At 39.6% G+C, this 23,698-nt stretch overlaps 1 protein-coding gene across 2 annotated transcripts; it reads right to left on the reverse strand.

The window, feature by feature from the left end:
• Nucleotides 1–6,749: 6,749 nt before the first annotated feature.
• LOC130385574 (uncharacterized) lies at nucleotides 6,750–10,322 on the reverse strand. Of its 2 annotated transcripts, none has more exons than XM_056594148.1 (7): nucleotides 10,250–10,322; nucleotides 10,027–10,120; nucleotides 9,681–9,792; nucleotides 9,234–9,460; nucleotides 8,919–9,093; nucleotides 8,681–8,811; nucleotides 6,750–8,338 (listed from the first exon to the last, which is right to left on the reverse strand). In XM_056594148.1, the coding sequence occupies exons 1-7, from the start codon at nucleotides 10,288–10,290 to the stop codon at nucleotides 8,021–8,023; spliced, it is 1,098 nt and encodes a 365-aa protein (XP_056450123.1). In that variant the 5' UTR covers nucleotides 10,291–10,322; the 3' UTR covers nucleotides 6,750–8,020. The 2 variants fall into 2 exon arrangements, with proteins under 2 accessions (XP_056450123.1, XP_056450122.1); XM_056594147.1 differs by having other exon boundaries at nucleotides 9,234–9,487.
• Between the last annotated feature and the right edge of the window lie 13,376 nt (nucleotides 10,323–23,698).

Genomic DNA, 23,698 nt, shown 5'->3' on the forward strand with positions numbered 1-23,698 from the left:
AGCCTGGAAGGTAGTTTGCTCCAACGCAACTGTGTTGGGAGTGTTTCACTTGGTAGACTGGAAGCTAGTTTGCTATTCGCAACTGTTTTGGGAGCGTTTCACATGGTAGCTTGGAAGGTAGTTTGCTCCAACGCAACTGTGTTGGGATCGTTGCACCTGGTAGCTTCGAAGCTAGTTTGCTCCAACGCAACTGTTGCAAAAGCTTATCAGACTGACTTCACTAGACGAATGACTGCGGGCATGTGGTTTGGTTTCAATTGTTGGTTTTTGGCTTGGTAGGTTTGAATTCAAGAGATGGATTCGTTGATTTACACATGCACACAGTACTCTACATTTTCCCTTTTTTTAATCTTTCCTTTTTACAACATTCCATTCATTTGCAAACTTTTTTTTTTTTTTTTTTTTTTTTCTCTACAGACATGTACGAGAACAATAACAACAGACATTTGACAGAACACAACAAGGGATGGGGGAAGGGTGCAAGGATGACACCTTAAGATACATAGACATTACTTTGAACAGAAATATGATAGTGACTATTGATTCTCCAGCATAGAAGCTGCGCGCTCCATACACATCAAGTCCTTATATCCCCTAAGCCATGTTTCCTTACTAAAGCAATCCGTTTTGCGCTCCTTCCAATTTAGAAGGATGAGTCTTTTTGTGGCCAAACAGCCCAATGTCCAGCTCTGGACAGCAGCCCTCCCCACAACATTTGCAAACTGTTTGACTGCTGCTGAAGTTGTAGGCTACTGCTGCTTGATGACTTCAATGTGGTTTTATTCTGTGCTAAAAGATTTTAATTCTTTGCAATGTGGTTTCATTCTATGCAATACGATTTTAATTCTTTGCAATTCTATGCATTATACGATTTTAATTCTTTGCAATTCTATGCACTTTGATTTGAATTCTTTGCAATTCTATGCATTATACGATTTTAATTCTTTGCAATTCTATGCACTACGATTTTAATTCTTTGCAATCCTATGCATTATACGTTTTTAATTATTTGCAGTTGTATGCTCTATGTGATTTTAATTCTTTGCAATTCTATGCACTACGATTTTAAGTCATTGCATTCCATTCATTTGCAAACTGTTGACTGCTGCTGAAGTTGTAGGCCACTGCTGCTTGATGACTTCAATGTGGTTTTATTCTGTGCTAAAAGATTTTAATTCTTTGCAATGTGGTTTCATTCTATGCAATACGATTTTAATTCTTTGCAATTCCATGCATTTTACGATTTTAATTCTTTGCAATTCTATGCATTATACGATTTTAATTCTTTGCAATTCTATGCACTTCGATTTTAATTCTTTGCAATTCTATGCATTATACGATTTTTATTACTTGCAATTCTATGCACTACAATTTTAATTCTTTGCAATTCTATGCACTACGATTTTTCATTCTTTGCAATTCTATGCATTATACGATTTTAATTCTTTGCAATTCTATGCACTACGATTTTAATTCTTTGCAATTCTATGCTCTATATGATTTTTATTACTTGCAATTCTATGCCCTACAATTTTAATTCTTTGCAATTCTATGCACTACGATTTTTCATTCTTTGCAATTTAATGCATTATACGATTTTAATTATTTGCAGTTCTATGCTCTATGTGATTTTAATTATTTGCAATTCTATGCACTACTTTTTTAATTCTTTGCAATTCTATGCACTACGATTTTAATTCTTTGCAATTCTATGCACTATGATTTTTCATTCTTTGCAATTCAATGCATTATACGATTTTAATTATTTGCAGTTCTATGCTCTATGTGATTTTAATTCTTTGCAATTCTATGCACTACGATTTTAATTCTTTGCAATTCTATGCACTACGATTTTAATTCTTTGCAATTATATGCACTACGATTTTAATTCTTTGCAATTCTATGCATTATACGATTTTAATTCTTTGCAATTCTATGCATTATACGATTTTAATTCTTTGCAATTCTATGCATTATACGATTTTAATTATTTGCAATTCTATGCACTTCGATTTTAATTATTTGCAATTCTATGCATTATACGATTTTAATTCTTTGCAATTCTATGCACTACGATTTTAATTCTTTGCAATTCTATGCTCTATATGATTTTTATTACTTGTAATTCTATGCCCTACAATTTTAATTCTTTGCATTTCTATGCACTACGATTTTTCATTCTTTGCAATTCAATGCATTATACGATTTTAATTATTTGCAGTTCTATGCTCTATGTGATTTTAATTCTTTGCAATTCTATGCACTACGATTTTAATTCTTTGCAATTCTATGCACTACGATTTTAATTCTTTGCAATTATATGCACTACGATTTTAATTCTTTGCAATTCTATGCATTATACGATTTTAATTCTTTGCAATTCTATGCATTATACGATTTTAATTATTTGCAATTCTATGCACTTCGATTTTAATTATTTGCAATTCTATGCATTATACGATTTTAATTCTTTGCAATTCTATGCACTACGATTTTAATTCTTTGCAATTCTATGCTCTATATGATTTTTATTACTTGTAATTCTATGCCCTACAATTTTAATTCTTTGCATTTCTATGCACTACGATTTTTCATTCTTTGCAATTTAATGCATTATACGATTTTAATTATTTGCAGTTCTATGCTCTATGTGATTTTAATTATTTGCAATTCTATGCACTACTTTTTTAATTCTTTGCAATTCTATGCACTACGATTTTAATTCTTTGCAATTCTATGCACTACGATTTTAATTCTTTGCAATTCTATGCATTATACGATTTTAATTCTTTGCAATCCTATGCATTATATGTTTTTAATTATTTGCAGTTGTATGCTCTATGTGATTTTAATTCTTTGCAATTTTATGCACTACGATTTTTCATTCTTTGCAATTCTATGCATTATACGATTTTAATTCTTTGCAATTCTATGCACTGCGATTTTTATTCTTTGCAATTCTATGCATTATACATGTTTAATTATTTGCAGTTGTATGCACTATATGTTTTTAACTCTTTGCAATTCTATGCACTACGATTTTAATTATTTGCAATTCTATGCTCTATATGATTTTTATTACTTGCAATTCTATGCACTACAATTTTAATTCTTTGCAATTCTATGCACTACGATTTTTCATTCTTTGCAATTCTATGCATTATACGATTTTAATTATTTGCAGTTCTATGCTCTGTGATTTTAATTCATGCAATTCTATGCACTACGATTTCAATTCTTTGCATTATACGATTTTAATTATTTGCAGTTCTATGCTCTATATCAGGATGGGTCTACTTAATGTTAGGTCTCTTAATAACAAATCATTTTTAGTTAATGATTTTATTACCACCTCTAAACTGGATTTTATGTTTTTAACTGAAACATGGCTGGAACAAAATAACAGTGCAACCGTTCTGATAGAGACAGCTCCTCCCAACTATCACTTTTTTGATGCATGTAGATCTGGAAAAAGAGGTGGAGGGGTTGCTGTTATATTTAAAAATGTTTTTCAGGCGAAACAGATGTTATTTGGTGATTTTCCATCATTCGAATACCTTTGTGCTGTATTGAAATGCTCCCCCAGAGTTCTCCTATTAATTATTTACAGGCCACCCACATACTCTGCAAATTTCTTCGATGAATTCACAGAATTATTGTCTAGCATCTCCACAGACTTTGACTGTCTAGTTATAACTGGTGACTTCAATTTTCATACTGATTATTTGAATGACAAGTGTGCAAAAAAACTTTTTACCATTTTGGACACCTTTGAACTGTCCCAACATGTGAAAGAGACTACTCATTGTAAGGGCCACACTCTAGACCTGGTTATCACAAAGGGCCTCAATGTTTCTGATCTCTCTGTGACTGATCCTTCCTTGTCTGACCACTTTTGTGTTTTCTTTAATATATCTTTTATTCCCGACATACAGACAAAATCAAATACTGTCAAAAAACGGTATATCAATGAAGAATCTTATGTACTTTTTAGAAAGGCCATCTCCTTACTACCACCTCTCAATCCATGTTCTGCTGATGATCTTGTAGAAAACTTTAATTTGAAAATTTTGAAAGTCATGGATGTCATTGCACCTTATAAGGTTAAAACGATTTCTGGAAAGCAAAAGGCACCCTGGAGAAAAGCTGCTGCTGTAACAGCACAGAAAAAAGAATGCAGGAAGGTTGAACGCATCTGGCGTAAAACAAAACTTCATATTCACCATGATATCTACAAAGAGAGCCTCCGTGCCTACAATTCAGACTTAAAAAGTGCTAGAGAAACATTTCTCTCCAATATCATTAAATCCAATAATAATAATGCAAAAACCCTATTTGCAACTGTTGACAGACTGACCAACTCCCCAACACAAATTCCACCTGATCTCCACTCCACGCAGAAATGCAATGAGTTTGCAGCTTTTTATACTGATAAAATTGAAGGCATCAGATGCGCCATCAATATCTCCACTTCAAACAAAAATGTTGGACTACCACCCTGTTCAGGCAAAAGTAACGTGGCAGGGATGGCATGCTTTAATGTTATTGACTCTAAAACTCTTGTGGAAACTGTTACACAACTAAAGCCATCCACCTGTTGCCTTGATTCTCTACCTACCAACCTCTTTAAGAATGTTTTTGACTGCCTAGCAATAGGCATATTGCAGATAGTTAACAACTCTCTCCAGTCAGGCAACTTCCCAAAAGCCCTGAAAACTGCAGTTATTAAACCCCTTTTAAAAAAGCGGAGCCTAGATACCTCTACACAGGAAATTTTGAAGAGTAAATTTTACTCAATTTGAGTAAAATTTTACTCCCAAAAAGACAGTATTTGGTCCCAGTCCAAAAAGAGTAAAATTTACTCTCGTCATAGAGTTACATTTTCAGAGTTATTTCTATTCTATCTAGAGTTCATATTTTACTCCACAAGATTAAAATGTACTCAATTTAGCATAAAGTGAGAACAACTCCAACACCATTTCACTCAATACAGAGTTGTATTTTACCCTATACAGAGTAGTAACTGCCTCAAAATAGAGTTCCAATTCTACTATTAACTGAGTTGTATTTTACTCTGTACAGAGTAGTAACTGCCTCAAAATAGAAGTCTAATTCTACTATGACTAGAGTTCTATTTCACTCAATAAAGAGTTGTATTTTACTCAATATTGTTTTTAATAATGATAACTCTGGATTAAAATGTTTGAAATAAAAAAGACCAGAAAATGAATATTCAACAATGCACTTTTATTTTTCTTAAATGCATATCACATGCACTGAGCACCCATAATATATGAGGGGCGGGAAAAGTCTTTCAGGCTTGCTAAAAACAAATAGAATATTTTAAACAGGTATGCACACTATCACCACACCATCAGTAGCTGCAGATAAGGCTGTAAAATATTGCAATTGCCATCAGCCCAGCCAAAACATATATGCCCAATTGGTGGGCCATCACAATTTGGACACAATGTGCTCTTTGAAATTGGGTCGATTAGATAAAACAGGAGAAAATATGAATAAATTAGAATTTGAGTTATGGGCAAAGAAATTCAGAATTCCATTGTTCAACTCCAGTGCAATAGTTGGAGCTTAGCGATTCTTTTATCCCAGGAAACAGTATGGGACAATAAACAAACTTGAATCATCATTACTGTACGACATCTGCATATCGAATGCTTTGTAACAAAAAAGCTCTTTGACATCAACAACATCAATAGTCCTTCTGCAGTACACACAACTTTAAATGCATAAAAATGCTCATCCATACACAGTGTTTGGAGTGCAAATGTACACAACAGTAACCTCTCATCTTTAAGAACAACACGGTGGATTTTGTGAAAAACTGGCATCTCATTAAGCACTTTAAGACAAACAACTAAACCTGGACGATACATATTTCCATGGTGTTTGGCCCATCTAACATCCAACACCTTAGTGTCAATTGATACCTGAAGAGCCTCTGCTATCTCACAGCCCCTGTCCATCACGTTTAAAGCTACCATTTTACTTGGACCAAGCACCAGTCTGTCGGGCTCAAATGTCTGCCAACTATATGCTACTTGACTTTGGTGTTTCCTTGCCAATGTTTTAGTTATATTTTTGAAGCTTTTTAGTTGTTTTTTAAAGAAATTGTGCTTTGCTTCATAGCGCATGCACCAGGTATGCAAAAGTGGTCACATTTTACGAATACATGTAGGATAATGCACCATAAAATGATGCTTTGGCAGGAGCCTCTTGCAGGGAAACAAATGCTTGAATAACCCATGGTGCTCGGAAATCAAATGTTTCAAATAAATGGTAATGCCAGTTGATAACATGGGAGAAAATACAATATCTGCTATTTGAAGCAACAACAGAAGCAAATACCAGTGTGGATCATCTCGACAAACCAAGTCTCCAAATATAAGTGGGAGATTGCGAAGTAAACCCCAAGATTGGATCGCATTTAAACCCAAGTCATTTGAGCCCTCTACCAACTTCAATGAAGGTGGCTTGTTGTTTTGATCCATGTTGCCATAGTTAAAGTTCTTAATTCTCCTGTCTATTTCTTTTGATGTTGTGTCGTTTTTGATCAAGTATAGTATAAGCAGCTTCATTTCATATTGTGCCACGCCCTCCAAGATATCGTGCATAATATCGACAGAGAGGTTTTCACATGTTTTGAAGTACTGCAAGGAATTTAGAACCCAAGAACGTTTAACACCCATCACATAGGGAAGACTAAGAGTTTTCTCCATCATTTGGCAGTGTTCTGCATGAAGTGCTTGAGTTCGCATCACTATCTTGGGTGAATCTTCTGGGTATTCTGTCTGAAAGTCCTCTTTCTCAGCTAGACAAAAGCGACAACAATATCTGGCATTAAATGACTCTACGAAACCAAACAAACTATGAAGACCCAGGTTGTCACCAGTAACTTGGACAATAGTTCCATACACATTTTCTTCATACAGTGGGACCCGAATTCCCTTAGTCTCCAGCTCTTTAATGTCTTGCACAATTGGATCAAGTATTTTAGAAAAGCCATATGTTTTAATGTCTTGGGCATGGAATAAAGCGACCAAATGAATATTAAGCAGCATTGAGTTGTGCTTTGGAGAAAGATTGCTCCTATTTTATGTATTCCCTTTTTACTCCCCAACGGATTTGCGCATTCAAAATCATCATAGAAAAGTTGCAACTGAATTGCATGCTTCTGTTTTGAAAATAAAGGATGACTCTTGAAAAGATCTCCATCACAAAAGTCATTAAGAAGATCTTTTCTTGAACTGGAATGACTCTGCATCATCTCTTTTATCTTAGGGTGTTTGTAAATGAAGTCTAACGTTTTCAAAACTGGGATATAAACCAATTTATCAGTGACAACAACTGGATCATAAGTTCCAGTAGTCTGATTGCGCCGTGTATCAAATCTTGTACCAAGAACACATTCAACGGGTTCCACCCTTCCCCACTTCTCTGTGAAATACTGCCTTCTCTTAGTTTCAGAAATTAAGACACCAAAAGGATTTTCAATTTTTTCAAAGCACTGATCAATTTTACACTCAACCTCACTTTTGATAGGTTCCTGTAAAGATAGACACTGCTTCACAGATTATTTTGCTTGATTATGGATATCATCAACAATCTCTTCCATTGAAGTAACTAAAGAGTTAATGATAGTTTCGCCTACACCTGCCACTTTAAGTTCAGCCACTGTCACAGCACAGCTGTCCACAATACTCTTATTAAGAAGGACTGGGTCAGAGGGGGCACTGTTTAATGGAAAGTCATCAACAAAATTTACAGTTAAATCTTCAGTTGAGGGGCCTTCACCAGGATCACAAGGTCCATGTGCTTTAAGATGCTTTCGAAACCCTGAAAAAGTGCCAAAGAAACGAGAACAAGCAGGCTGACCACATTTCAGACGAAGTGTCTTTCCTGAACAAAGTCCGTGGATCACCTTCAAGTGCTTAATTAGTGAACTGTCATTTGCTTGAGGGCCATTGCAAATAAAACAAAACATCTCAAGGTGTAAAAATCAGTGCAGCATCCGAGCTCTCATCTCTTTGACCCTGGGATTCACCTTGGTGGTAGCAGTATCAATCTGATAAACTGCGGTTTGCAAGAAGTGGTAGACATTGGCCAGATCCCTGTTGTACGAGGTAGCGAAGACGAAATGAGCTTTAAAAAGCTCGTCAAAAGAGGCAAGACAATCTGGTGACTGACACGGGATTGCATGTTTGTCGATAACAATTAAATATTTGTGTGTGGCGCTCCTCTTGGTTCCCACAGCCAGTAGATAGGGTTGACGGCTCTCTGTGATGCTGTCCAGATGCCCTTCAATACTGGTCCCAGTCTGTGAAAAGAAAACTTAATCAGTCTTGCTATTAAAATGTATCTGTTACAGTTTAGGGCCCAATCATCACCACCAGAATCACTTATTGCCACAAAATGCAAAAATTCTGGTTTATATTTTTTATTTTGCTAAATGTAAAATAAATAGATTTATTCATATCAGCATATCTGGGGCTGATGGTGATCGATCTGTGGGGAGCCAAATCAGAGAAATATCACACGGCACTCACTGATTACAGATGAGCATGGTCATCACATGATTTCACAAGAGTATAGTTTTAAGATTTAATATTACGGACAGAACAGTGAGCCCTTTTAAACTTTAATTAAACTGTAACATTACCTTGATGAATTTCACAAGGTGGTCAATGGCTTGTCTGGCAGAGAGCTTTCCTGGTCTCTTGTTGCGGCCATGAGGTGATGGTGGCATGAGGTGGATAAGGAGCAAGATGGAGGACATCTCACTGTCCCATCCTGAAAATACAAGAAAATTCAGAAAGACATTCTTACTAAAATGTTTATATTTTTGTTCCAAACCATTTCCTTCTTCCATTATTATTATTTCTTTAATTTGAGTGTACCATCTTCCAGTTCTTCTGTTGTGGATTCAGCGTTATGAAGGAGATCTTCAAGGTCGCTTGTCTGGGTGAGGCCACGGGTTTGTTCAAGGACTTTCTGCCTGTAGTGAGTAGGCCACTTCTCCAGGAACTTTGCAGAGATGTCATCACCAAACATCAGACTGAAATCCTGCACTATCTGCAGACAAGATGGAATACAGAAAACAACATGGCATATATTGTTAATAGGTGCACCAGGGCTGATCAGGAATGTGATCTGTTTAAGTCATTTTTAATTTCAGCTTGATTTTAATGCAAGGCATTCGAAGAGCAACATACCATTCCCGTGATGTCAAGAAATCTTGGAAAGGTGGTGAATATTTCAGAGGACTTCACTGGGTCATGAACCATTTCTTGGCGATGGATGAAGGTCTGTTTCATCTTCTCCTTGATGATTGCTTCATCAGTTGTATGCTTCATGAGTACGATGGCCTCGCAACACTGGGTTTCTGTGGTTAGCCGATTTTCCTTACTGAAGGGGGTTCTGTCACCAGAATCTGGACCACCTGTAACAATGATCAGTGAACAGTGACCTGTAACAGTGAAACCACATACTGATGCAATACTTGCTTTACTTCTCAAAATAGTTAAGCCACTTTCACCCCTTACACAAACGGCCAATCGTCTTTTTGCTAAACCCCCTGCGATGCACATCACTAACAAAAAAGCACTATGCACATTAAAGATGAATTGAACATGTGAACTCACACACTAAAAATTGTGTACCTGACAGTGGCTGAGGGTTTCTTTTCTTTTGTCCCTCTGAGGCTTCTTTTTGAAGCGTTTTCACTCTCCATGCAAGAAATCCACCCCCATCTACTGGATTGTAATAATGCTCCTAAAAACCAAGAAAGTGTTTATTTTTCCTCCTTAAAAAACTAACACATGTTCTTGTCTGGAGAATTGATGAAATCAAGGTCAAACAGTCTGACATCTGCTGTGTTCAACTTGTTGAGGTTAGGAGACAAGGTCAGCATTTTGAAATGTTAATAATTTGTTGCAATCTCACTCGGTTTTTTGATCAATACTAGAAGGAATGAGTGAAGAGGTTAGACTTGTTTTATTTACTTACATAGCCCAAAGTGCCCTGGGGATCGGCCAGGTATGGAAACAAGGCAGTGATGCCCTTTGCGTAGTCCTCTTTAACACGCCTTGAAGGGCTCGTCCTAAAGTATGCACACACACACGTATGAGATCCAAACAAAAGTACTCCTATGCCGATGCCTACTGCACTTGGTCTGAACCAAATAAAACCATAAATGTTAGGGTTGGATGTTAATTACATGACAACATACCCATGTTCACTCGCCATGTGTGCAACCAATATCTTCACCATGTCACGTCTTCTGGAATCTGTTAGGCTTTTTTTCCGAGCGTACTCTGTAAGGATCCTCTCTCCAGGTTTCTCCCTCAGAATCTTTTCAATCATCTAAGTGTGAGGGGAAAATAAAGAGGGGAGGGACATGGATTTGGTGGCCAATTACATTTACAGTGACAAAAATGTAAACCATGCCCCAATTTACTTGGCCATTTCCCCCCCTTACCCCTTTTATCAGAATCACCATCTTGATCTCTCCATCTGCAAAGCTTACCCGAGCAAGACGAGTCAGGTCATCTCTGTTTCTTTGGCCAGGACTAGGCTGCAAAATGATGGTGTCATCAGAGTCCCCTTCATTTTCTACACTAGAGCTGAGAAAGGAGCTGTTGCTGCTGGCAACGGAGTGGCTTGTAGAGGGGCTCACTGATTCTAGCATGTTAACATAACAGGTGTGATTATAATAACATGTCATTATTAAGAGGGGATCATCTGTGATAAGAGTAATGTAAAAGATCACATTAGATTAGGATGGATCCACACACCAAGCTAGTTATTCCTCAGATGCTTTTTTAAGTGTCTGAAGAGGCATGTTTATTCAAAATGTCATGCAACGTGGATAAGTCTCTCTTTACTATGTTGCATTACAAGGTTAGGACTAAATGGATTATAAGACTCCAAGTTAACAAGTGACTCACCCTCAACATCTGAGCCCTTGGGCAAACAGACTTCAAGCACACCCAGGTCTGGTTTCATTACAAGAAACGCAAATGCGTCCTCGTCAACTTCAGTGTTCAAATCATCATAGACTTTTAAGTCCAAGGTAGGAATTTCAAATTTCTTGGAAACTGAAATCAAAAAAATATTGCACAAGATTCATACTGTTGTGCAATTCATCTTATTTTTTATTATAGGTCACATCTGTGTCACTTCCAACCCGGTATCACGCGATTGCGTGCTCATGCGCACAAACGTTAATCTATTGAAGCGTGTTCCAGAGTACGATGGTCCGACTTTTTGCGTGCTACACAGAACGAAATGTAAACCAATGCTTTCTGAATGGGAGTGTTGTCAGACAATGAACGTGCTCCACAAAACGGTACGAGAGAGAGAGAGAGAGAAAGAGAGAGAGGGAGGGACAGAGCGAGAGAGAAGCTTCAGAAAGGGTGTGCTCAGATAGTACAGTGCACCCTAGTTATGTTTATGCCAAAACCACAAATGCTATATGTATATATATATATATTGCCTAATTATATATATTGCCTATATATATGTATAGGCTATATATATAATTTGGCTATAATTATATTATTTAGCGTGTAATGATCGAGACAATCTATAGCCAAATTGTCGAAGATGCCCGAGAATCTCCGGGGATATCAGCATGGGAAATCGGCGAATCAGACCCATGAACCTATAAAGAAAGACGTAATCTCAAGCGGGAGAGAACGTTTGCGGTGCTGGTTTGTGTCACGCAAGTACAGTGCCGTGTTCCAATACCCGTACTGTCCGTACTTACTAGCCAAAATTTGAGTACACAGTACGTTCCAATTCAGATCCGGCGAAAAGAAGTATACTTCAAGGACCCGGATGCCGTACTCAAAACGGGCTAATCGTGAAGTGTGGATCGAAGGACACTCGCCGTACTCAACGGCAGCCATCTTAGCTATGTAGCGAAAGAGGCGGAGCCAGGCTGAGCCAAAGTCGGCGCATTTCCCACATAGTCTGCATTAATAGAGTCATTTTGTAGTTTTTTATAGCTGCTAGGCGTAAAGAGTTCACCGTTCAATGCGGGATGTTTATTGCGGGGGAGGAGCCACAGCTGCAAACGTGATCGTAATTTCCGGTTAGTGCACCACGGAGTACTCGATTTGGAACAGCACTCACATCTGAAAAATTAACGTAGTAGAAAGTGCGGATAGTATACTTCCTTTAAGTATACTCATGGAATGGTCTCACGAAAATACGTGACACTGTCACGTTATTTAATCTATTGAAACGTGATCAGGGACACGTAGGCCTATTTTCTAAATTTTGTATTTAAATTGGAAGTAGGCTATTTGTCGTGTCACTAAGCATGACTTCCAAACTAAGGTTCTGTCCGGGAGCGTTCTCCCTAATGTCCCTTATGGAGCTCCGTACAGATCATTCATTGTTGAAAATTGTCTGTGATAACTAACAAATGACAGCTTTTGGCCACCCGTTTCTACTTAAAATGATCTGTGATAACTAACAATACGACAGCTTTTGGCCACCCGTTTCTACTTTCACCTTTGATACTGAGAAATTGTGACAATACACGGATAGATTAAATGCAGGTGCGCTGCTCTGTAGGCAAACCGCGAAGGAGAAAAGGGTAGCTGCTTCATCTGTTCTTTTTAGAATTGTATGTCTTGATGTTTATTTTATCTATTCATCTACTCTCTTGTTTTTGGCTATGTGAATGAACGTCCGCGTCGATGCCTCGATCGCAAGTCCAGTGTCGCGAGCGGACGTTGCCATGACATCTAGAAATCATACCGTATTTAATGGGTTGTAGTGAGTGTAACATAATTCACCTACAGTATTTTGTTATGTGTTGTTCTTTCAATTGTGTCAGGCATGTCGTTTACTATCTTAGTGGTTCAGGGATCGCTGTCCCTTTTAAAGATTACGAGCGTCTCATGACGTCAGAGCCCATGCGGGATTTGTTTACCTTCAGCACGTTTTGATTTCCTGTTTCTCTCTTACTAAATAAACGAGTCACACAACTGTGTGCTCAACGTGCGAAATTGTATCGCTCACTTATGGCAATTTCCACAGGCTTATCATTAATATTGATGTGTAGGGGTTGTTTATAACTCGTGAATAATATTGTTTAGACCACGGTCTGGGGGAATACTCTGATTCTGATTGGCTGCAGTGCGTGCATTAACTCCTGATATAGCCCTACAGACAAGTAGTTCCAGTCAGTGTTTAGATTCTCTGCCCGAGTCCGAGCCCGACGCGGGCCGGGTCGGGACGATATTTCCCACCACTATACTCGGGCCGGGCCTTTGATCGAGCGTTTTTATTTTTATTTTACCATTGGTTTATTGGCCTAATCTGAGGAGAAATCTATGCCATAAACAGAAATATTATAGGCCTTTATTACACGGGTCTTCTCAATGCCGTGGAACGCTCCGTTCATGGTTAGTAGTCCGGTGACTTGTCTATCCCAGCGTCTTCCGTTGCTAAGCGACGTCACCGTCTTTGCGGACAAATTTTTTCTCTGCTGATCAACACTACGAATGGCCAAAAGACTTGTATCCCCCCCCCTTAAATAAATACTATGGCAGAATTATTATTATTATTATTATTATACTCATTCAACTTGAACATGTGTTTTTACAGTAGAGTGGTGGAGGGATGACGTATGTTGGCCAACCCAGAAGTGAGCGTCGCCCTGGATTCCCTCGACAAAAAGCCAACGGGTTTTGCCATTGGATTTTGGATTATTGCTGAAACATTTGCATCTTTGAAGCACCTCCTCAAAAACTGAAAATATATAAAAATAACCGTGCTCCAAAGAACGAAATGTAAACCAATGCATTCTGAATGGGAGTGTTTCTCTGATTTTTCCATGCTACACAGAACGAAATGTAAACCCATGCAAATAAAGACTTCATGGTCATAATCATTTAAATATCATTAATATCCTGAGTGTGTAGGCTGGTATTCAATTTCTTTCAACGGGGCTGCATCCAGTCACTTGACCGTTATGGTTGCTATGGTGGTTGCTATCGACCGCCCCCTCTAATCCTTACATGGCTCTAAAAACCACGCGGCAAAGGAGCTGCCGTCCATTGTGTTGTTTTTGTCGTAAACTAGGGTCCGATGGTTAGAAAATAGGCAGATATTCCAAGGTATCCTTAAAAGGCAGCTTGGATGTTTTTATTTTCTGCAATTTAGACTTCTACTATAACCTATTTTGGAAAGCAAAACACAGGGTCATTTGAAACAATTTATTAAATAAATATTTGTGAGATGTCATTACTTCTCCTGAGTTTGCTTCCTATTTATGTCGAGTATACACCCCTACTGTCCACAAGCATCCCTCCCCCCTCCCCATATGGATTTGGAGAACTGTTGCCACGTCCCAGTGGTGGAGGTATCATATATATGAAAGAGGGCATTCAATTATACTATAATGATCAATTAGGAGGCCGAAGCCCTAAAGGAAATGATGCAATAGGTGACTGAGGGTCAACATTTGAGAACCCCTTTTATCAAAGGGGGTCTCAAAGGACTCATACGCTTCAACCTGTGGCTCCAGCCCTACAGGAAATGACTCAGCAAGTGCTCCATCTCGTTGCACCTGCACCCAGCGGCTCGCTTGCAAGATTTTGGCCTGAAGTTCTTCCCAGACCTACACCCTAGCCATCCAACATGCATATCTGAGAATCAGGCCTCTCTTTAATAATGACAAAAAGTTATGAGAGAAATACACATGAACTTTTGTTATCTCATAAGCGGCGTGGTGCCGGCTCCTTTTGACCTTTTGACCCCAGACTTCTGGGGGAATAGCTGAATCAATTCATTAGTCAATCAGAAGTATGTAAATATCTTCCCGGTGGCGTAAGAGGGAGAACAAGGTGTCCTTCAACATCTACGCTTCCAGGCGATTCGAACGGTGCCACACATGAGCATATTCGAACATGTTTAATGGTAGTAATTAGCTGTCGAAATTGGAGGCCTTAATCAATAATGAGCAGCTATTGATTTGCTTCCCGATAGAAATTTGTGACAAATGACATGTTATTTAGCATCTACACGTTGAGCTGAGTCCAATGACACCAAGCATGCGGGTGGTAACATGTATTTTACATGATACACCTAGGTCTAGGACATGATCTCGGTGTAGCAAGAGGGCGAGCTTGATCTCATTGGACTCAGCTTAAAGGGGTAGTTCGGAATTTTGGACATAGGGCCTGATTCCCAAGTGAGCATTGGTATTCTATATCACTGGAGACAGTTTTCAACCCATTTTATTCAGTCCTTCTAGTTGCGGAGTTCTCTCGTGCTAGGCTAGCGCAAGTGAACGGGAAAAGCTAGCCTGCTATTAAAAACAGTCTTACCCACTCCACAGTACACCCGAGGTCAATCAATAATAACACCAGACTATAGATTTAAATGTCTGTTTATAGAATAATGTTAGAAATAAAACCAACCTTGCATTGCATTGCATTTTGAGGGAATTGCTGGGTCTCAGCAGCAGTGTTATATTCCTGGTAGTAGGCTACGGCAGCGGCGGACTAAGTCTACATGTGACTCATGACTAAGTCCCACTCCCTGCAACAAAAGCATTCGTCCCCTGTCGGCATTTGAATACATTTTCTGCACTGGCACCACCAGTCTCCCGTTGTTCTGTCCCGGTTCTCTACTGCAGCTCCAGCGGGGACGGTCTCTAAAGACGCTCTTTCTCGTTCTGCCCTTTGAGCATCCATCTCTCTCAGTTCTTCATCCGTGTATTCCGGCTCGTACATGTACGGTTCGTTGGATACAACAAAATCCTCATTATCGTCGTCAAAAGCAGATGCATCGCTAAGCCCTCCAAACGTGGCCATATCTTTTTAATTGAATACGCTAATTCCTTCGTTCACTGTACTCGGCGTTTGTAGCATTGACAGCGGCAGGTAAATAAACTAGAGCCGGTAACCTAGGTATCAGTCCGCCGCTGCCGTAGCCTACTACCAGGAATATAACACTGCTGCTGAGACCCAGCAATTCCCTCAAAATGCAATGCAATGCAAGGTTGGTTTTATTTCTAACATTATTCTATAAACAGACATTTAAATATATAGTCTGGTGTTATTATTGATTGACCTCGGGTGTACTGTGGAGTGGGTAAGACTGTTTTTAATAGCAGGCTAGCTTTTCCCGTTCACTTGCGCTAGCCTAGCACGAGAGAACTCCGCAACTAGAAGGACTGAATAAAATGTGTTGAAAACTGTCTCCAGTGATATAGAATACCAATGCTCACTTGGGAATCAGGCCCTATGTCCGAACTACCCCTTTAACGTGTAGATGCTAAATAACATGTAATTTGTCAGAAATCTCCATCGGGAAGCAAATCTATAGCTGGTCATTATTGATAAAGGCCTCCAAAATCGACAGCTAATTACTACCCCGAAACATATTCAAATATGATCATGTGTGGCACTGTTGCAATCGCCTCGAAACGTAGATGTCAAAGCACACCTTGTTTGCCCCGTTACCCCACCGGGAAGATATTTTCATACTTCTAATGGATTGATTCATATTTTAAGGTTCTCGGAGTGAGACTTTAAGCGGCTGCAGCAGAAGTGTTGAGACGAAAGATGATATCAAGACATTTATAGAATATTCCCATTCACATTATGATTCTTCGTCATAACATCCGACCAAACATCCTTCACATTCACCAAGCGAAGATTATGAAAGTCCAGGCCCCACCTTCCTGCACTCGGGGTCCGACTGGGCCAAGTTTCAGGCAGGAAGGGCCTCCCCTTCCTGCCCTCGGTGTCCGACCGGGCCAAGTTTCGGTGCGGGGGTCCCAGTTAGGCCTTAGAATAAGGTATTCAAATTTCAGGGCGGTTGGACCTTCCTATCTCAAAAACTGTTTTTCCACCACATTCTGAACCATTAGGTCTTGCAGGCAACACTTCTGAGGGGCTTTGTCCAAATGACAGTCCATTTGGGAAAACTAGAACTCCAAATCTCGGATATGTCGTTCTCGGGGCCCCGGGAAATGTGTGTAAACATTTAAGTATCCCTGGATATCTCGAAAAGGCCGGAAAAGGGGCGTGACCTCCAACAGTACAGTAAATGGAGATAAGACAGAGGTTAGTTTATAGTCCCCATTTTTTGTGGGATGGAGGTGTACATTTGTGGCTTAAGGTGTGTAGACACAGCTGGCCTGTGGCCACGTTTTTGAAGTCTGGGGTCAAAAGGAGCCGGCACCACGCCGCTTATGAGATAACAAAAAGTTAATGTGTATTTCTCTAATAACTTTTTGTCACTATTAAAGAGAGGCCTGATTCTCAGATATGCATGTTGGATGGCTAGGGTGTAGGTCTGGGAAGAACTTCAGGCCAAAATCTTGCAAGCGAGCCGCTGGGTGCAGGTGCAACGAGATGGAGCACTTGCTGAGTCATTTCCTGTAGGGCTGGAGCCACAAGTTGAAGCGTATGCATCATTTGAGACCCCCTTTGATAAAAGGGGGTCTCAAATGTTGACCCTCAGTCAACTATTGCATCACTTCCTTTAGGGCTTCGGCCTCCTAATTGATCATTATAGTATAATTGAATGCCCTCTTTCATATATATGATACCTCCACCACTGGGACGTGGCATCCATATGGGGAGGGGGGGGGGGATGCTTGTGGACAGTAGGGGTGTATACTCGACATAAATAGGACGCAAACTCAGGAGAAGTAAAGACATCTCACAAATATTTATTTAATCAATTGTTTCAAATAACCCTGCCTCGTTAAATCAATGAGCTTGGTGTTTTGCTTTCCAAAATAGGTTATAGTAGAAGTCTAAACTGCAGAAAATAAAAAACATCCAAGCTGCCTTTTAAGGATACCTTGGAATATCTGCCTTTTCTCTAACCATCGGACCCTAGTTTACGACAAAAACAACACAATGGACGGCAGCTCCTTTGCCGCGTGGTTTTTAGAGCCATGTAAGGATTAGAGGGGGCGGTCGATAGCAACCACCATAGCAACCATAACGGTCAAGTAACTGGATGCAGCCCCGTTGAAAGAAATTGAATACCACCCTACACACTCAGGATATTAATGATATTTAAATTATTATGACCATAAAGTCTTTATTTGCATGGGTTTACATTTCGTTCTGTATAGCATGGAAAAATCAGAGAAACACTCCCATTCAGAATGCATTGGTTTACATTTCGTTCTTTGGAGCACGGTTATTTTTATGTATTTTCAGTTTTTGAGGAGGTGCTTCAAAGATGCAAATGTTTCAGCAATAATCCAAAATCCAATGGCAAAACCCGTTGGCTTTTTGTCGAGGGAGTCCAGGGCGACGCTCACTTCCGGGTTGGCCAACATACGTCATCCCTCCACCACTCTACTGTAAAAACACATGTTCAAGTTGATTGAGAATAATAATAATAATAATAATTCTGCCATAGTATTTATTTAAGGGGGGGGGATACAAGTCTTTTGGCCATTCATTGTGTTGATCAGCAGAGAAATAATTTTTCCGCAAAGACGGTGACGTCGCTTAGCAACGGAAGACGCTGGGATAGACAAGTCACCGGACTACTACCCATGAACGGAGCGTTCCACGGCATTGAGAAGACCCGTGTAATAAAGGCCTATCATATTTCTGTTTATGGCATAGATTTCTCCTCAGATTAGGCCAATAAACCAATGGTAAAATAAAAATAATAACGCTCGATCAAAGTCCCGGCCCGAGTATAGTGGTGGGAAATATCGGCCCGACCCGGCCCGCGTCGGGCTCGGGCAGAGAATCTAAACACTGACTGGAACTACTTAGCAGGTGTCTGTAGGGCTATATCAGGAGTTAATGCACGCACTGCAGCCAATCAGAATCAGAGTATTCCCCCAGACCGTGGCCTAAACAATATTATTCACGAGTTATAAACAACCCCTACACATCAATATTAATGATAACCCTGTAGAAATTGGCATAAGTGAGCGATACAATTTCGCACGTTGAGCACACAGTTGTGTGACTCGTTTATTTAGTAAGAGAGAAACAGGAAATCAAAACGTGCTGAAGGTAAACAAATCCCGCATGGGCTCTGACGTCATGAGACGCTCGTAATCCTTAAAAGGGACAGCGATCCCTGAACCACCAAGATAGTAAACGACGTGCCTAACACAATTGAAAGAACAACACATAACAAAATACTGTCGGTGAATTATGTTACTCACCACAACCCATTAAATACGGTATGATTTCTAGATGTCATGGCAACGTCCGCTCGCGACACTGGACTTGCGATCGAGGCATCGACGCGGACGTTCATTCACATAGCCAAAAACAAGAGAATAGATGGCTAGATAAAATAAACATCAAGACATACAATTCTAAAAAGAACAGATGAAGCAGCTACCCTTTTTTCCTTCGCGGTTTGCCTACAGAGCAGCGCACCTGCATTTAATATATCTGTGAATTGTCACAATTTCTCAGTATCAAAGGTGAAAGTAGAAACGGGTGGCCAAAAGCTGTCGTATTGTTAGTTATCACAGACAATCTTAAGTAGAAACGGGTGACCAAAAGCTGTCATTTGTTAGTTATCACAGACAATTTTCAACAATGAATGATCTGTACGGAGCTCCATAAGGGACATTAGGGAGAACCTTAGTTTGGAAGTCATGCTTAGTGACACGACAAATAGCCTACTTCCAATTGAAATACAACATTTAGAAAATAGGCCTACGTGTCCCTGATCACGTTTCAATAGATTAAATAACGTGAAAGTGTCACATATTTTCGTGAGACCATACCCATACTTCCATTAGTATACTTAAAGGAAGTATACTATCCGCACTGTCTACTACGTTAATTTTTCAGATGTGAGTGCTGTTCCAAATCGAGTACTGCGTGGTGCACTAACCGGAAATTACGATCACGTTTGCCGCCGTGGCTCCTCCCCCGCAATAAACATCCCGCTTTGAACGGTGAACTCTTTACGCCTAGCAGCTATAAAAAGCTATAAAAAATATAAAAAATACAAAATGAATATTAATGCAGACTATGTGGGAAATGCGCCGACTTTGGCTCAGCCTGGCTCCGCCTCTTTCGCTACGTAGCTAAGATGGCTGCCGTTGAGTACAGGGAGTGTCCTTCGATCCACACTTTACGATTAGCCCGTTTTGAGTACGGCATCCGGGTCCTTGAAGTTTACTTCTTTTCGCCGGATCTGAATTGGAACGTACTGCGTACTCAAATGTTGGCTAGTAAGTACGGACAGTATGGGTATTGGAACACGGCACTGTACTTACGTGACACAAACCAGCACCGCAAACGTTCTCTCCCGCTTGACATGACGTCTTCTTTATAGGTTCATGGGTCTGATTCGCCGATTTCCCATGCTGATATCCCCGGAGATTCTCGGGCATCTTCGACAATTTGGCTATAGACTGTCTCATTACACGCTAAATAAAATAATTATAGCCTAATTATATATATATAGCCTATACATATATATAGGCAATATATATAATTAGGCAATATATATATATACATATAGCATTTGTGGTTTTGGCATAAACATAACTAGGGTGCACTGTAGCCTACTATCTGCGCACACCCTTTCTGAAGCCTCTCTCGCTCTCTCTCTCTCTCTGTCCCTCCCTCTCTCTCTTTCTCTCTGTCTCCTACCGTTTTGTGGAGCACGTTCATTGTCTGACAACACTCCCATTCAGAAAGCATTGGTTAACATTTCGTTCTGTGTAGCACGCAAAAAGTCGGACTATCGTACTCTGGAACACACTTCAATAGATTAACGTTTGTGCGCATGAGCACGCAATCGCGTGATACCGGGTTGGTCACTTCACATCTGAACCACTTAAAACAACGATTTTATAAGTTTACGATTGCAATGCTATGAGCCTGCAAATCTGCATTTTATTACTTATTTTTAATCATGAAGATTTTTGAAAATCTAGAATATACTTTTACAGCGAACATTACCTCAAATCATTAATTTTCTCAGTGTACACGAAACAACATTTAGAGATGGGGGTTCCAAAATCAAATACATTATACCTCTAAGGGTCCTTGACGACCACAATAATAATAAATATAAGACATCACTAATTTACACATGACACCCAGTAGGCTGTGCAGTTTGTTTCACTCACCACACTCCAAAAATTATTTGAAGGTCAGTTGCCCTTCATATGTATTTCTGGCGCTCTCGGTACTTCACTCTTACAGCATGCATCCTTTACGGGGAAAAAAAGAAAGATACTAAGATGATAAGTTTGCTAGCGGTCCACACAAAAAAACACTTACTAACCGAAGAACAAACTGGTAAAAGTCAACTCAACACGTGCTTGCTAATCGAACAGCAGAGAAAACAGTCCACACATACTAGACTGATCCATAGAAAATGTAATTAAAACACACTTGCTAACCGAGGGCACAAACCAAATTCAGAGTAAACCTTCGATAAAATGGTCAGTAAATATTAAGCTTACTGATAAGATAAAGATACTAAGATGATATAGAGCACAACAATTCATGCATTGAATGCTACAATTAGCTTAAGCTACAATGCTACAATTAGCTAAAGCCCTATGTACAGGTAGGCTCGATAGGCTCCCAGATAGCAAGCACACGTTGGCCCAACTGCGGCATTGGTTGGCGACTGGTTGGAAAGGTTGGCGGTGGAATTCCAACGTTGGGCCGCCCTCATGCCAACCTCGGCTTCCGCAGCAGCAAGCGTTGGCGTATGGTTGGAAAGCCGACGTAAAAAATCACGAGTTAGAAGATTAAAAAAAAAATCACAGGCTGATCAATTCATATACATTTTAACTCAGCGCTGTCTAATTAAACATTTCCCTTTACTATTTAGTCGGTCTGAATGTATTTTTTAATCCCCGACTTCCAACGTCAAAACATTGTCGGGCCATCGTTGGCCCAACACCAAGCTTTGGCGTCAAACCACCCTCGGGCCATCGTTGGCCCAACCTCGGGCCATCGTTGGCCCAACCTCAAGCAGCAGCAAGCGTTGGCGTTTGGTCAGAAAGCCGACGTAAAAAAATCACGAGTTAGAGGATTTTTTTTGTAAGTCACAGGCTCATCACTTTCTAAACATTTTAACTCAGCACTGTGGAATTGAACCTTTTTTTTAATCCATGGACTTCCAACGTCAACCCACTGTTGGCCCATCGTTGGCCCAACACCAAGCTTTTGGCGTCAAACAACTGACCTCAAACTTGGCATGAATTATAACCCTCATTATAAGCCTACTTTGAACTCTTTATGCTGGCAAAACAGTTATGAACACCTTTAGGCACACACAGTGGTACACTTTCCAACAAGCTCTCAGGCTGCTTACATGTGTGATAGATGGATTGAGGTTGAATTTGACCTGGCTCAGTTGAATATAGAGCAGGCAATGCTCTATATTGTAACAGAAGCAATGATTGTAAACACAGCCTGAACCAATAGGTACAGCAGTTCCCAGAAAAAAAAGCACATTTGTGTGAAAGCCCATTGGGAAACTCCAACTCCCATTGTCATTGTGACACAGCACTCCACAGCACACAAGTGAACACTGCACGCAACGAAATTGCATTTATGCCTCTGGGATACAAGTCTTACACCCTAACCGCTTACCCATGACTGCCCGTTTGAGCTGTACCATTGTAGTTTTTTTTTTACTTTTCAGAAATGTTATACATTTTCATCTGAAAAAGATTTTCCCCTTTCCCTTTCATTTAGGCAGACGTGCAAGTTAATGAACATGGAGCAATTGATCTTAAAATCTTAAATATGTAAAACCCAACAGCCATTTCAGCAATAGCATGCTGTATGTTGAGCACACATGATGCAAGACCCCCCCCCCAACACCTTTGTTTTTAATGCCTTCTTTATGTAGGCCTATTGTATGCCACAGTAGAACAGAAACCACCATCACAACAGTGTAGCTGAAGTTTGAGGGCTCAAAGCAGTCAGGCTGTTCACTTACCTGCAAAACCAATCTAACGATTTTAATTTAACAAATTGATACAAAAATTGATACATAATTGTCAAAAGAATTATAAACACCTTTGTTGGCCCTCTTCACAATGGGACCCTTTCCCCCCAAGCATTAATCTCAGGTGTTTTCGTATGGATTTAAATGGTGAGGTTAATGGCTTATATGGAGAGATTGCATTTGACCTGGTTGGGAACAGTGGAATAAAGAGCAAAGAACCCCATTGAAACACATCGACCCTGCTCACTGCAGGCTAAGATGTTTCATTAGCAAGAAAAAAAGGCAAAACACTGGTGTATAAAATTGTACAACGTAAGTTTTAATTGTCATGTGTATGTCAGTGCAAACAACTGATGAAAATGAAATGCAATATATAAATACAATCTTACCATTGCAATTTGACTGAACAGACAAAATAAATAAATGAGAAACTATGTACAGAAAAGGAGTTTGGGTGTAAGGGAAGGTACCTCCGCAAGCCGGCTTACGGTTCTAGCCGCTACAAAATAAATCAAATATAGCCTACAACCTCTTACGACAGACAGCAAAATAAAAAAAATGGCTGACAGTAAAATAATTGTATCAGAGCGGTCGCTGCGAAGGCACGTTAAAAGAGGAATCTTACCATTGCAATTTGACTGAACAGACAAAATAAATAAATGAGAAACTATGTACAGAAAAGGACTTTGGGTGTAAGGGAAGGTACCTCCGCAAGGGTGAT

Source organism: Gadus chalcogrammus, chromosome 7 (assembly GCF_026213295.1).
Source record: "Gadus chalcogrammus isolate NIFS_2021 chromosome 7, NIFS_Gcha_1.0, whole genome shotgun sequence".
Lineage (NCBI taxonomy): Eukaryota > Metazoa > Chordata > Actinopteri > Gadiformes > Gadidae > Gadus > Gadus chalcogrammus.

Excerpts from the sequence above, each read along its gene's own strand:
- LOC130385574 (XM_056594147.1), bottom strand. The coding sequence starts at position 10,290 with ATGGTGAAGATATTGGTTGCACACATGGCGAGTGAACATGG. Across the intron at positions 8,812-8,918 it reads AACAGAAGAACTGGAAGATG|GATGGGACAGTGAGATGTCC; the intron begins GTACACTCAAAT and ends TTGTATTTTCAG. Across the intron at positions 8,339-8,680 it reads ACCTTGTGAAATTCATCAAG|ACTGGGACCAGTATTGAAGG; the intron begins GTAATGTTACAG and ends TTCTTTTCACAG.